Raw genomic sequence first — 14216 nt, 5'->3', positions numbered from 1 at the left:
CCCACACAATAGGGGCAGTGGTGAGGAGCAGTAGATGCCAGTCTACTTGTTTTATCAGCTCTTTGCTGATCAAGCAAGCAGTAGCAGTGAGAAAGATGAGGACCAATAGCAGCTGGTGACAATGATAAGCATGCAAATTGAGGGGGTCTTGCCCAAGGGACCTCAAAAACCTGGAGCTGGTACTGCTCTTTGCATCTAGATCTGCCTCTCTTCCATGCAACAGAAGCCTACCTTGTCCAGGTTAAAAAACACAAAACCAAAAACAATGGTTGAATCAGGCTGCTGGAGCTTAGTAAAAACTCTGTTGCCTTTGAAGCAGGGAGGACTGGAACGGCACCTCTGCATTGGGCTCTGCAGGTCACAACAGCCATGTTCTTAGGCCATCTTTATTGCCTTTGGCTAGAAATCATTGTGTAAATAAGATTCTCACAACTTTATTGGTGCCTTTGCACCAAGCAAGATTACCTTTGGCCCTTACGCTATTTACCTATGAAGGAAACAAAACTATTACAGAAGGGAGGGAAAGACTCAAAGCAAGAAAAAAACCTACAGGAGGCAAATAAGTTTTGAGTCAAAGCAAGTGATTGTGCATGGAATCTGAAAAAGCATTTATTGTGTACACAGTGATAACAGCGGGAGTTAACATGGTCCACAAGCAGGAAATAATCTATTAAGCCAAGAACACAACGGCTGTGTATACACAAAGTCCTTCAAACATTGTGATTATTTGACTAAAGCTCTCCTATCAAGGGAAGTTTCCTCTCTGGAAATGTTTTTGGCATGGTTCCTCAAAGCCCTGTATGTGGAAATTAGCACAGAAAACGCACCTAGGTTTTCCAAGGAAAAATGCATAGGATCCGCTGCTAGGGATGATAGACTGCAGTGTGCCCTTTTTGACGTGTATTAATCTTCCGTGGAAATAATTTCAAAGGCTTTTCCAGCACTGTATGGTCCGATTCAGACTGACTCATCCATGGAAGTCTATCTCTTTCATTTAAGACTGAACACGAGTATCACTCATGGGGCACAGGCCAAGGATGCAAATTGACCTAACTGCTGTGCTTTTAGCTATGTGATGGAAGATTCAGAGCGTGATCATACATGTTTGTTCAACAGGAGGAACTCACAGACCTGCAGCCCCTTTGACCTGGGTTTGACTGCCTCAGTGTTTTATTTTGATTTGTCCAGAAGAGACCTCCATGTAGAAAATAAGCTAAAATGGGTAGGCTGTGGGCAGACATTGCCCCAATCAATGCAGTAATGAGTTCTACTAACTGAACTAGATATTTACAATAGATCAGTTACAAAAACAAGCTTGACGTACCAAGAATACAGAAGTATTTACACATATGCAAGCAGTGATCTTCAAAGAGATTAAAACCATGTGGAGAGAGGGAATAAAGACATGATTATGCTTCCGTACGAGCCGTGCCTTGGGTAAGCACGAACCATCATTTGGTTGGTTTCCGGGGAGTCCTACGGCTGGACCGCCTCAGGCCTATATTTGGTGGGTCATTTCCCCTTGCTGGAGAGTTTATTTTCCACTGCTGAGGCTGCGACGATCTACAAGATGATGCAGAACATTGTTTTTAAACAAAGGGTTCAAGAGAATGTGTTTAGAGTTATTATACTCTAAAATCAATCGCAGAGGTTTACTGCATGGCCGAAATCTGCACAAAACTGTTGATGGCAGTTTTTTAAAAGGTGGAGGCAGATTTACCGAAGGCTTTGTCCATATCCAGAATCCTGCGAATGCTCCAGTGTGCAAAGGGAGCTCTTGCACATGTGAATTGCCCAATTAATTTCAATAGAGATGGCAGATGGCTACATGCAAAGGAATGTCTATGTTTAGCTGCTGCCTACACTGAAATTAGTGAGATACCCTTTAGAGACCAAGGAATTGTGTGGGCACATAGACTCTGCTCCCTTAACAAGTCACACTTGAGAGGAAAAGCTTATATGATCAGCAAACTCGTGGGATGTTGCTGGAGTATATGATTTAAAACTATAGGTGGGGAAAGGGGAATCTCTTGAATGCCCCCACCCCTGCACACAGATCTCTAGCATGTGATGGAAAAAGCTAGCTTAGAATCCATCTCCCTAGCATCTAGTTTTCTGTGTGCAGGGAGGGAGATGTGCTTTTGGTTTTAAATATGGGGGTGCATTCAGACATATGCTCCTCCATCTACATTTTACAGTGATACAGTCTACTAGCAGATTCTCATCATGCCAGTCTGTTGATCACGGGTTTCAGCTCCGAGACTCAAGGTTATCTGGATGGCTTTCCAAAGACAAACAAGAATGGCTTCTTCACTCCGTCACAATAGTACACATGTCATTTCTCTTTCCACCCTTTTGCAAACGGGACCATATCCAGCACCAAAGGACTGGTAGTGCTGGCTTCACAAGTTACCACTTCTGCCAATTACTTACAGCATTGGTGCCTGCAAATGGATTACATTTATGATTTGACAGCCAGTGTGGCAGAGTGGTTAGAGCATTGGACTAGAACTGAGACACAGGTTTAAATCCCCACTTAGCCGCAAATCCCATTGGGTGACTTTGGGTCCGTCACACACACTCAGACTAACCTACCATGCACCGTTGTTGAGAGGAGAGAAAAGGGTAGAATGATGTAGGCCACCCTGAGCTCCTTGGACAAAAATGTAACAAGTAAATACAAATCTATATTTTGTCAGCGGTGAATTTGGCAGGAGCAGACTTGTGGCTGCAGGATTGTCCCTGGCCAAGCCATCAGTTATACTCACGGCTTATCAGGTGATGCCAAGCAGACAATCTGTCTCTGCGGATCCTGGTCTTGTTTTTCTGCAAGAGGAAAGGCAGAAATAGTAAGATGCCGGACTCTTCCCCATTTGAGAGAGAGAGAGAGAGAGAGAGAGATACTGCATGCATCAGGATGAGGACCAGTAGCAGTTTACCTTGAGCCGACGCTGGTGTGTGCATCAGGCTGATATAGCTGACTCCAGCGCCAAAGGTCACGTTGTCAATGGACTCTGGGGGAAAACACACACACACCACAAGGATTAGTACCGGCTAGCCTGGATGCTAATGGTGAGTTAAGAATTGCATTCCCAAAATGCTTCTTTATTTCCTTTCAAGTTACAGTTAATCAGCAGGGATATGTAAGAAAGAAGGGCAACAGTTACTTTTCGGGATTTAGTTGCAAGGCTGGCTTTGTTGAATTGCCCTGAGATGCAGCCTGCAAAGATTATTATTTTACTTAACACCATCAATGGACAGGCTACTTAATGAAGTAATGTGGGCAAAGGATGATTGGTCCAGGCACCCAACAAGTTTCAGCTCACATTAGCCAGACCATCTTCTTACAGCCTCATCCCAAGGCCTGTTGTGCAATGCAAGTGTAGACGTGCAACCTCTCAGTAATTAAGACTTTGTTCATGTGCTGCAACTCAAGGTGCTGTAGTACTGAAGTTAGAGCAGAGGGCACACAAGAGGAAAGAGATAGGGGAGCCGCAACAGTGAATGAAATCCTCCTCCCAGTAGGACCAAGGAGTCCCCCCTCACACTGGTGCAATGTTGTAATGACAAAACAAGGCAAATTAACCAGGTATGCAAAGAATGGCTTGCCTAGGGCGAGCAAAGAATCACTTCCAGATGACCATCAAAGAGCTTTATTAAAGATGGAAGACTGTTCCTCTCCTTTTCAAGGCTACTGATGTACCACTAACGGCTTAATGTAGGTATGTGTAGCCAAGCAGGCTAATAAAATGCTGGTGCTTTGGGGGAGGGACCAGATTCCATGGTCAAGCACATATTTTGCCTATGGAAGGTCAGGTTCAACCCTTGCCATCTCCATTTAAAAATAGATCAGGTAGCAAGTGATGGTAAAGACCTCTGCCTGAGACTCTGAAGAGCTGCTGCCACATACAGTAGACAGTACTGGGATAGATAGATCAATAGACTGACACAGTCGGTGCATTCAGATGCAATGCCAAACTGTGCATGGAAACAGTAGCAAACCGGCATTTACAGAGAACACAAAAGTGAGTTCAGAAGTTGTGGTGCGCAAGGGGGAAGAGAACAGAGGGACTACAGCTTGTGGCTGCTCATGCATGCAGTGGCAACCCAAGGTTTGGCATTACATCTGAATGGACTGTGGTGTAAACAGACCTCAGGATACTGACCAGCTTCTGCTGGGTGAGCAACAGGAGCAGCTTTTAGCAGACATCCATCAGCTTGGGTTGGTAGTAACATAAACAGATGCAGCAAGCCTAATATGCAACTCACAAACCTTCTCAGGCTAAGGGCCATTCTGCACATCACGTGGGAACAAACCAGGTTTTGCACAGTATAGGCTGGGCAAGGAACTACAGCCCAAACCGGCTCTCAGAGAAGCATACCTGTAGAATGCTCACTCACATTCGCACTTGATGTAGTGTGTGAAATAGCCTTATGTAACACTCTGACCAGGTTCGCATGATCACCGCAGCCCACCCTGGCTTATTTAAGCCACAGTGGGCTGAAGTGATCATGCAAACCCAGTCAGGGTGTTACGTAATTGTATAGCTAATTACATAATTTTTATTAGCTTATTTAAGCCACGGTGGGTTGCAGTGTTTGCCAGCTGCCATTTTGAATATGTGAGCTGCAGTGTGGCTTGTTGGGTTGTGCAAACCCGGGCATCGTGGGTTATTCGAGGGTTAAACATCCCGCACGTTGTGCTAAGGTTATCCGAGGGTTGTTTAATTAACCCACGGTGGCTTAACATGACATGCGAACAAGTCCTCTCTGTCAGACAGGACTAGTGGATTCAATGCGTTTCCAAGCCACCATTAGGCACTTCACTCTTTCCCAGTGCTTCTTGAGCATGCTGTCTTTGAAATTTCAAGACAAAACTGAAGCAGCAGAGGCAAGACATGGTCGCTATTTTAAAGGTGAATGCCCCCACCCAGGGCATTCCCCCACTGGCGGTGAACTGTGCTTAAAAAGGTAAAGGTGTCCCCAACCAGTCGTGTCCGACTCTAGGGTGCGGTGCTCATCCCCGTTTCTAAGCCGAAGAGCCAGCGCTGTCCGAAGACGCTTCTGTGGTCATGTGGCCGGCATGACTGAACACTGAGGTGCACGGAACGCTGTTACCTTTCCCGCCGAGGCGGTACCTATTTATCTACTTGCAATTTCTTGCTTTCGAACTGCTAGGTTGGCAGAAGCTGGGACTGAAGACGGGAGCTCACTCTGTCACGCAGCACTCGGGTCTCGAACTGCTGACCTGCCGACCTTCCGGTCTGCAGTTCAGCGTCTTAACCACTAAGCCACCGTGGCCCTGTGCTTACTGTCATTTAAATAGAAATAAAACAGATGGGAAAAGTGCTTCGCTCTTGCTTTAGGACAGTGGAACCCAGAGCCAGCCTGGCAGTAACAGCTCAGTCCTGGTCAGCTCAGGCAACAGTAATGTGATGTGCAGCTTGTGTCGCTGCGAGGAAGCAAAGCTGGAATTCTAAGCCTTGGCCCACAGTGGGATTAACAGGCCCCTCCCTCCCCAGCATATGTCACTCGAGTGGAGCATCAGTGCAAGCCCCCAGGGAGGAAGGCACGATTTTCACGGCAGTGGCATCCCAAGGCTTCTCGCAAAGCAGACAAGGGGAAGTTGAGGACATCTGGTATTAAATGTTGAGTCTGTCGACACAGCCAAGTTCGGGAAAGGATGGCACACTGGTCAGATGTCTGCAGCTGCCTGCTGCCAACATGGCAACATGGCTTTGAAAAGACACACTAGCCTGGTTGCCAGAGGCCTCAGAGAGAGTCTTTACCTGGGATCCCTTTTTAACTGAAAATATGAGAAACTGAACCTTGTGCCTTCTGCCTGCACAGTATGTGCTCGATCAGCAAGCTTTGGGTCCACCCAAAATAAAGGCACAGGCTCCTGCTGGCACCGTTAGAATTTGAACACATGACCTCACAGAAGCAATGCATGCATACATGTTTTAGGACCACTTTTAGCATTAGAGTCACACCACTTATGAACTGCTTGAAGATACAAGCAGGGCAGTGGTATTCCACAATCCTGTGCAACAGAAAAACTATTTGGTCTTCAGCACAAAATCCAGCATCCCCAGGTTCATCTCATTCTGTAAAAATCCAGGCTTCTAGCCCTTATGGCCAAAAAGGTAGGCTCTTGAGTGTGTGAACAATGCCTCTCAAGCTAGGTGGGCTGTTGGATTGTTGGTGGCCAGAGACATGGCTTATGAACCCTGTACAGCTCTTTACTCCGGTCCAATGCCAAGAAAAGTGGAATGAAAAATGATGCAGAAATAGGTGCAACATTTTCTTGATTTGCATAATTTACACAAACTGGCTTTTCTTGCTGCAGAAATTTGATTCCAGGAGTACACACTGCCCTAGATTTATATTAGTGTCCTGCAAGAGGGTTTAGAGGTGTGTATTGTGTAGCACAACACAGGTTGAATCCAGAAACAGCTCCTTTGCTGTCTCATCCAATGTGATTTGGGAAGAGAGGGTCTCGGAAAGAGCTGTTTACATACGAACACAGGTTTGTCAATAGCAGGAGTTTACTTCAGTGTCCAGATGCTCCCCTGTGCATGGCCAGAGAGATTCCATTCTATTCCTTTTCCAAGATCGGAGTCAGAACCAATACTGCAAACTGAAGATCTTATACATACAGTAGCAGGTGGAATTGCACTTTCCACCTGCCGCTGCAGCTGAATATGCTTTTGTTCTGGTTTTTCTTATGTTCTTGATATCGATGTTACTGTATGTAGTTCCTTCCCCCTTTTTGTTTGTTTTGTTATAATGGCAAAATAATAATAATAATAATAATAATAATAATAATAATAATAATAATAATAATTGCACTGCAAGAATCTCTATATACTCTTCTGCAGAACAGGCAGTTGGTGCTGGCCTGGGGCAGATGCCCGGAAGGTGGATTAACATTTTGAAGTGGGACCTGGAAGTTTGAGAAAGACACTGCCAGAGAAGAAGGGACCAGTGAGTGAGGGCTTATAGCACCAGCACTTTTAACTAGTGCTGGCACTGGGAGCAGCATTCAGATGAGCTGGACCAGCAAGAGAGCAGCTGGACTAGGACAGCCTTCCCTAACCTGTGGATGATGGGAGCTGTAGTACAACACATCTTGGAGGGCACCAGGATGGGGAAGGCTTGACTAGAAGACCCTTGAAAGCAGCTCTGCCTCCCTTCCTCAAGGGAGGAAATAACCCACCCACTCCAGAAATGCACCACTGTTGTGGAAACTTACTCTCGGGGGTGCTGATTGCTCGGCCTTCCAGGGGAATGGTGGCTCCAGAAGGTGGCTGGTTGAGACTGCCAAAGGATGCTAGAAGAACAGGAGACAAGCATGAGATGCGGGGGACGTCTCCAGCAAGACAGCTCTAGGCCCACAGTGTTAGTTTGGTTCCAGAGCTGCTTGCGTTTAAACCTGTTCTGCGACAGAAGATCCATGTACTAGTGAACGGCTTGCCTTTACTGCTCTGCCTGCTCCCTGGAGATGCGGGCCTTCCTCCCACGCTCCTGCTGCGCTGCTTGGTAGCAGCTTCCATGGCCTTTTTAGCAGAGTTGAGGATGGCAAAAGTATTCAGGGACATGTTCCTGCGGGGAGAACAAGGACAGAAACATCACTGGAGCTTTCAGTCACTACAGAGTAAGCAAGCTTGAAATGTCATCCACTGAGCATCACATGGTGCTGGCTGTGTTCGTATCGCTGGAGAACGAGCCGCTTGGAAATGCGCAACTCAGTGCATCTATGCCTTTGATCTGTAAGTAGCTGTACTGGCACAAGCCTGGGGCCGGTAGCAACCTTATAAAATGAAGTGACAGTTTAGTACACCATAAAACCATCAGTTTACAGTAGCACACACATGCGTGAAGATCTACTATGAAAACCCACAGAAGATACTCAAGTTAAGGATCTGGCAAATATCAGAGGAAGACAGTTCCAGAGGAACAGGAGTTGGACTCGATGATCTTATAGGCCCCTTCCAAATCTACTATTCTATGATCTCTGCAAGGGCCCCCAGTTGTATCTGCTGCTGCATGGGCACTCTCGGCTGAGCAAAGAAGTTGAGGTGAGATGCAGGTTGGAAAGCAGTCTCTCTAAGGCAGCCTGCCCTAAACTAGTGTGCCCACCAGAGGTGTTGGACTAAAATTCCCAGAATCCCCCAGCCAGCTGGCTGGGGGATTCTGGGAATGAGGGCACCAGGTTGGGAAAGGCTGCTATAAGGTATAATAATACTTCACATTTCAACTGAGCTTCAAGGGTTCAAACTGCTTCGCATACATTAGCAGGTTACAGTCCTTACAACAACCCTGGAAGGCAGGTCATCACCCCTGTGTTGCAAATGAACTACTGAGGATGAGAAACTGTAGGGCTTGCCTAAGGCCAACTAGTGAGCATGACGGGAGGTGAGATTCAGAACCAGGGAGGCCTGATTCACAGCTCAGTCTGTCTAGCACAATACTGCACCAAAAGGTGTGTACATTGTTGGGGAGTGGGGCGGGTTGCAGGTGAGAACTAGCACTCTCAGCTGTGGCAGGGGATGGACATAACCCCACCAGGGAACAGGCCACTGCATTCTGCATCCAATAAAGCTTTGGAACAGCCCACGGCAGCCCCACAGAGTGCGCATTGCAGTAGTCTATGTGCCGAAAGGTGCAGAAGCATCAATGGTGGTTTTCAGGTCCAAAACTGAGAGGAAAGAATGCTGCGTTTAAAGGAGAACATCTACTAATGGAGTCTGCTGAGTAGTGTACCTGGGCCTAGGTGTCAAGATGCCTGGTCCGAGCGAAGCAAACCCAGCAGGTGCTGAAGGGGGAGGAGAACTCAACAGTGAGGAATCTCTTCTGGCAGCTGGAGAAGCCACTTGAGTTCGATCGCCTGACAATGCCGCTCGTTCTGAAGTGGGAGACTGCTGTGTCAAGGAGAAAATGAAGGGCTTAAATGCCATTATGAAGCCTATCCAGTACACAGGGTGTTTTGCCCTGTCCCCTGGTATCATGATGACTGTGCAATGCAAGCCATCATTATTCCCATTTTAGAGACAAGCAAACTGAGGCTGAGCATAAAGTTCCCCAAGGCCACTCAGCCTGTGGCGAGGTTGGGAGCTTTTATCCTGCAATCCTTGGAGGACACAGGGCTAGGCTGAGAAACAGTGACTCCCAGTGAGAGGCTCCACGGTCTAGCAAGAGGGACGGATGGTCTGAGGGCACCGATTTTAAGCTAATTTCAGTAGTCTTCTCTCCTCTTCAGAGAGTTGAGGTGGGCTTGGTTTTGGGGATGGGGTAGCTGGAGAGTTCAAAGAGAGTGCTGAGAAGTCTCTGCTAGGAATACAACACCCAGGATTCTTAGGAGAGGGCCGGTAGAAGCCTGAAAGTGGTATAAAACTAAGAGAAAACCAACCTAAGAGTCTGTGGTATAGAGGTGACCAAATGCAGCTGTTTTTGCTCCTCAATGGCCATGTTTTCTCCCTGGCCAGCCTGCACCGGTTTTCAGCCGCCTCAGTCTACAGCAAAGTGGTCATTTGACATGCTCCCCCCCCTCCCCGAACAAAATAAAAACTCACCCTAAACTGTTCCTTTTTTCTTTTCTTTTTAAAAAGGGTGTGGGGAGAGACGCAATTGCAAACATTCAAAAAGCACCAGCTGGATTTGCCGGCAGGCTATTTTTGAAGAGCCCTGGCCATTGGCCCATTGGCAAAATGGGTAGGGGCAAGGCTACAGTTGCCAGCAACCGCAAAGTAACCACCTGCTTGCTGAGGTGGGAGCTGGTACCTGCACTGCTGCCAGAGCATTAAGGGCTTCCGTGTCTCCAGGCAGTTCCTGGCCTTGCTCAGATTCCCGCTCCAGTTGCTCTTCGTACTTCTTCATGTCATACTCCAGCTCAGCTGCTAGCTGCTTGTCAACAGCAAAGAACTCTCTGATCTCATTCCGATAATCTTGCATCACCTCCTGGAAGACAGAATGGAGTTTGAGGGTTTAGCCAGCTACGCTTTCTGCCCGTCTTCAAACCAACTCACCCGGGGTCAAAAAGCAGCAAGTAACAAACTGACTCCCTGGTCTAGGAAATGGCCAGTTACTGCACCCAACCCTCAGCCAGGATCTCAAGAGACTGACAAGATAGACAGGACAAAGGCCTCTTGACTGCTTTCCCAAGCCTGCAGTAAGTCAAAGCCAGAGAACTCTGAATGCAAGTTTGCTCCATGGCATTGTGTATTGTCAAGCTGGAGACAAATATGGGAAGAGCCGGGTAGGAGTGAACATTAGGAGGGAGGATGTACAGCAGCCCTTGGCTAATGTGGAGAGAAACTGGAGCAGAGTCCTGAGGGAGGCAGTGGAGACTGCTCTAGTCTGCGGAACCAAGCATGGAAGGAAGGGAATTATCTCCGAGTATGACCTGTGCTCCTAACCCAACCTTCGGCATCCTACCGGTGTCTTTTGGTGTCCCAGTTACCTCAGTTTAAAAGATATGCCAGTGGTTGCCAATCCTTTTTTCCAAGCATGCAGCAAGTCAAGTCCAAAGTGTGGGACAAAGTGCCTCTCTTAGATGCACATTACATTGCAGTACATATGGAGTGGCGATTCCTCCTACTCCAGTCTGCTGAGCCAGGGAGCAGGCAGCAAAGCTGTGCTGGGGAGGCAGTTTGGACTGGAGGCCCAATATCCTAATCCTAGCCCAGGGGTGTTGAACCTCTTCCAGCCTGAGGGCTGAATTGTATTACAGAGAAGCCCTCAGGGGGCCACATTCCAGTGGGTTGGGCCATATTTTAGCTTAAAACTTTTTCTGCCAGTAAATAAACCTCAAGAGAAGCATTTCAACCTTTTAGAACGGGTAGAAAATCTGCACAAAAGTCAGGAAACCACCAAGCAATCAGGGGAAAGGGGCAGGGCCATCTTGTGACCCCAGGCTGGATTTGGCCTGAGGGTCTTTGTACCCCCTGACCTAACCAGACCCAGAGAACCTCCAGCTCCTGTCCAGATATACTAGGTACCCATACCGCAAGTTGGCCATCCATCATTTAGGCCAACAGTTCAAAGCTTCTTTCTTGAAGTGAGCCCTAAACACCCAACCTGAGAACACAGCCCTCTTCCTCAATAGGCATCCTGCAGGCTACATCAGGCCTGCTGCCTCCAACCAGCCTGCCAAGGCCTTTGCTTGCAGCCATGTCCTTCCCCTCACTCCCACGCCTCTTTGCTGCTCTTATCTCAGCTGTTCCGCTACCTTAGGACAGCAAGCATGCGCAGCATCACAATGCAACATGGCAACCAGGACTGGGCAACAATACGCGGTGAGCAGGGCTGTCTCTGACTCACACTTTAATCGCATGACACTGGCACAAATCATTACCCGGAGATAGTTCATGAGGTCCCTCAGTGCTGGAAGTCGGCTTTGCTCCAACAAGGTCTTCAGCGAAGTGATGATTGGAATGATGTTTTCTACAAAATTCTTCTTCTGAACCTGTGGATTGAACAGAGCAATGGCTTCAGGAGAATAGGACTAGCTCCACGCAAACCAATTGGAGGGGTTCGGTGCCCTGCAAAGGGAGCGCACAACCGTGTCCGAGAGACAAAATTCAAAGGCTTGCTTACTTGTGACACTACCCATATGCAGATCTAAATAGCAAAATAAATTAATAAACAATCCAGATATCTATTTGCTCAAGCTCCTAAACATTCAACACTAGTCTTTAAAAATCAGCACTGAATGGAGGTTGCCCCCTGATTATCCTTGCCAGAAACCCCCCTCTGAGCAGTGCCCCTCCATATGGCCAGTTCTGGCTTTGTCCTCCATGGGGCAAAAGCTTCCCTTGTCAGGGTTAGATCAACACCTGTTGAATCTGTACAACAACAGGTTGATGGAGCTGGAGCTCCATGGAAGCCATGCTGCTGCATGGCAGGAAGGGCTGGAAGTGGTGGAGGCTCCTTCTACTGAGAGGGACAAAGCACAAAGTCATTTGCACAGCCCTGCCCCCAAAATAAGTGGGGGCGGGGAGTAACCCACTCCTAGACAACCGCCAGCCCTGAAGGAGAATGTGGAGCACATTTCCAGGCCTGGCACAGAGCCCACTCACGCCAAGAACGTTGGAGCTGCGATACTCACTTGTGAGATGAGTTTCTTCTGGGCCACCTGCATGACAGCGTTGGCCATGGCCAGCTCATCCTCCTCGGGCTGGATGTCATCCTCCGGTTTGGATCTCATGGCTGACAGCTTGATCTCCTTGCAGCTCAGGATCTCAAAGGTGTCTGAGAGCAGCTCGCTGGCTTCCAGGTCCAGAGGGAGGACTCCATCCACAAAGCAGGCTGGAAGCAATGCCGGAGAAAGTGTTACTTCTAAAAGTTACTTTGTTCCAAGGGAGGGTTTGCCCAATCAAGCTGTTTTACTGGGAGATGCAAAACGATGTGCTTGCTTTTAAAGCCCCATTCGTTAAGAGTGATCTGTACAGAGAACCCAAATCTCACCTCTGGGAATGTAAATGCAGCCACTCAAAGAATTGTGGTTACTCGTTCTTGTGTATGTGCCTCAGCCAATCAAACAGAGATATTCTCATGCAAAAGGCATTGATTATCAATGGAAGAATTTCACCTGGCACATTCGGAAGAAAGGGTAACTGCAGAAGAGGACTAGATTTTCCACCTCTTGGCGAGTGTTCCCTGTACAAAGTGATCATGTAAGCTCAGCCGAAGGATGAACTGAAGAAGGTAATGATCTTCAAACAGTGACTCCCAGGGATTTGAGTCCCGGGCAAAACTATTTATTTGCCAAAGCACCACTCTAAGAATGGCAAGTGCACCAAGCACAACACCCAAGTCCACTTCACAAGGCTAATTCATCTCAGGCACCAACAACCACATTGTGGAATTTTAAAAGGGAGGGAAAAATTAGCCGTAAGTAGATAAGCCATTAGCTCCTATTTTGGGGAATGTGCAATCTGATAACGATGCATAGGTGATAATAATACTTAGCAGTTACATAATATTTTTTAAGGTTCAAGGCGCTTCTTGCACAGCAACCCTTCCCACAGCCCTACAATGCAAGTTCATGACTGAGGAGTTAACTTCCCAGCTCACATTTTTAGCCACTCTGCAGGGTCCCACTGTTGGGCCCTACACTAACCTAACCCTTTGCACAAAGAATGGTGGCTTTGGAAGGACCCTCTAATTTCACATGGACCTCACTGCACCCTTCATGTCTGCATTCTGTATCCAAAGCTACAGCCATACCTAAGACGTTCAGGCTGATTTTCGAGGTGATGTTGAATCTCTGTTCGTCAGTAAAATGCTCCAGCAGGTACTTGTAAATCAGCATCCGCTTTTCTTTGTTTGCTTTGCCCTTCAGGGAAAAGAGATTCTTCTCACTGTAGCAAGGGAACACAGTTCATTAGGGGGAATGACACACGCAGAGGGCATGACATTTATTTATTTAAAACATTTATATCCTGCCCTATATCATTAAAATCTCAGGGTGGCGTATAGATAAAATCAGTTTAAACAGCATAAAACAATAATTAAAACAGCTAAAACATATTAAACATTAAACAAGCTAATATCAATTAAAATCTAAAACAATAAAACAGTTTAAACAGTGTGCTACTTTAGGGAATGCATTTATTCCTCGAAGGCTCTGGTGAAAAGCCATGCTCTAACTTGGCGCCAAAACGAGACCAACGTCTGCGCCAATCAGGCCTCCAAGGGGAGGGCATTCCACAACCCGGGTGCCACAGCAGAGAAAGCCCTCTCCCACATCCCATCATACTGTATGTCCCGCACTGGTGGGATGCAGAGGAGGGCCCCTCCAAAAGATCTCAGTCCTTGGGCAGACATATATATGGAGAGGCGCTCCCTGAAATATCGAGGTCCCAAGCTGCTTAGGACTTTAAATGTCATCACTAAAACCTTGAATTCCAACCGGAAGCGTATTGGCAGCCAGTTAGGGATGGGCGGATTCCCTACCTGCTGCTCTGAGGGGGAATCCACCCGTGGGGAGAGGCAATCCGCCCCTTCCCGCAGAATCCTCTTTGGCTGGCTCTGCTCCGTGACAATTCTGCGGAGCCGGCTGCCAGCTCTGTATCACCAGCAATACGGCCGGCTGCCGTTGCTATGCTGTATCGCTAAGTTAAGGGCTTTAAGGCCGCAATTGGTGTCCGCTATGCCATTTGCGGCCATAAAGCTCTTAGATTAACCTAAATGCAGTTGTAAATGGCTGCATT

General features: G+C 47.5%; 1 protein-coding gene across 4 annotated transcripts in view; it reads right to left on the bottom strand.

Annotated features, from left to right (window-relative positions):
* Positions 1-582: 582 nt before the first annotated feature.
* Positions 583-14216, bottom strand: part of NCAPD3 (non-SMC condensin II complex subunit D3) — a 55465-nt gene continuing 41831 nt past the window's right edge. For 2 of the 4 annotated variants that reach the window (XM_084803633.1, XM_084803629.1), the window contains 10 exons: positions 13231-13364; positions 12110-12309; positions 11357-11467; positions 9784-9960; positions 8767-8924; positions 7478-7605; positions 7256-7333; positions 2940-3014; positions 2769-2826; positions 583-1563 (listed from right to left, as the gene is read on the bottom strand). In XM_084803633.1, the coding sequence (XP_084659759.1) occupies positions 1452-1563; positions 2769-2826; positions 2940-3014; positions 7256-7333; positions 7478-7605; positions 8767-8924; positions 9784-9960; positions 11357-11467; positions 12110-12309; positions 13231-13364 (1231 nt within the window). In that variant the 3' untranslated portion in view covers positions 583-1451. The remainder of the gene's footprint in view (positions 1564-2768; positions 2827-2939; positions 3015-7255; positions 7334-7477; positions 7606-8766; positions 8925-9783; positions 9961-11356; positions 11468-12109; positions 12310-13230; positions 13365-14216) is intronic. The other 2 variants (XM_084803634.1, XM_084803632.1) reach the window with 1 other exon arrangement.

The sequence above is a fragment of the Heloderma suspectum genome, chromosome 6, assembly GCF_057233095.1.
Source record: "Heloderma suspectum isolate Gila_16-S chromosome 6, 16-S_ref, whole genome shotgun sequence".
NCBI lineage: Eukaryota > Metazoa > Chordata > Lepidosauria > Squamata > Helodermatidae > Heloderma > Heloderma suspectum.
Note: the sequence above shows the minus strand (reverse complement) of the source record. Positions and strands in the feature narration are given on the sequence as shown.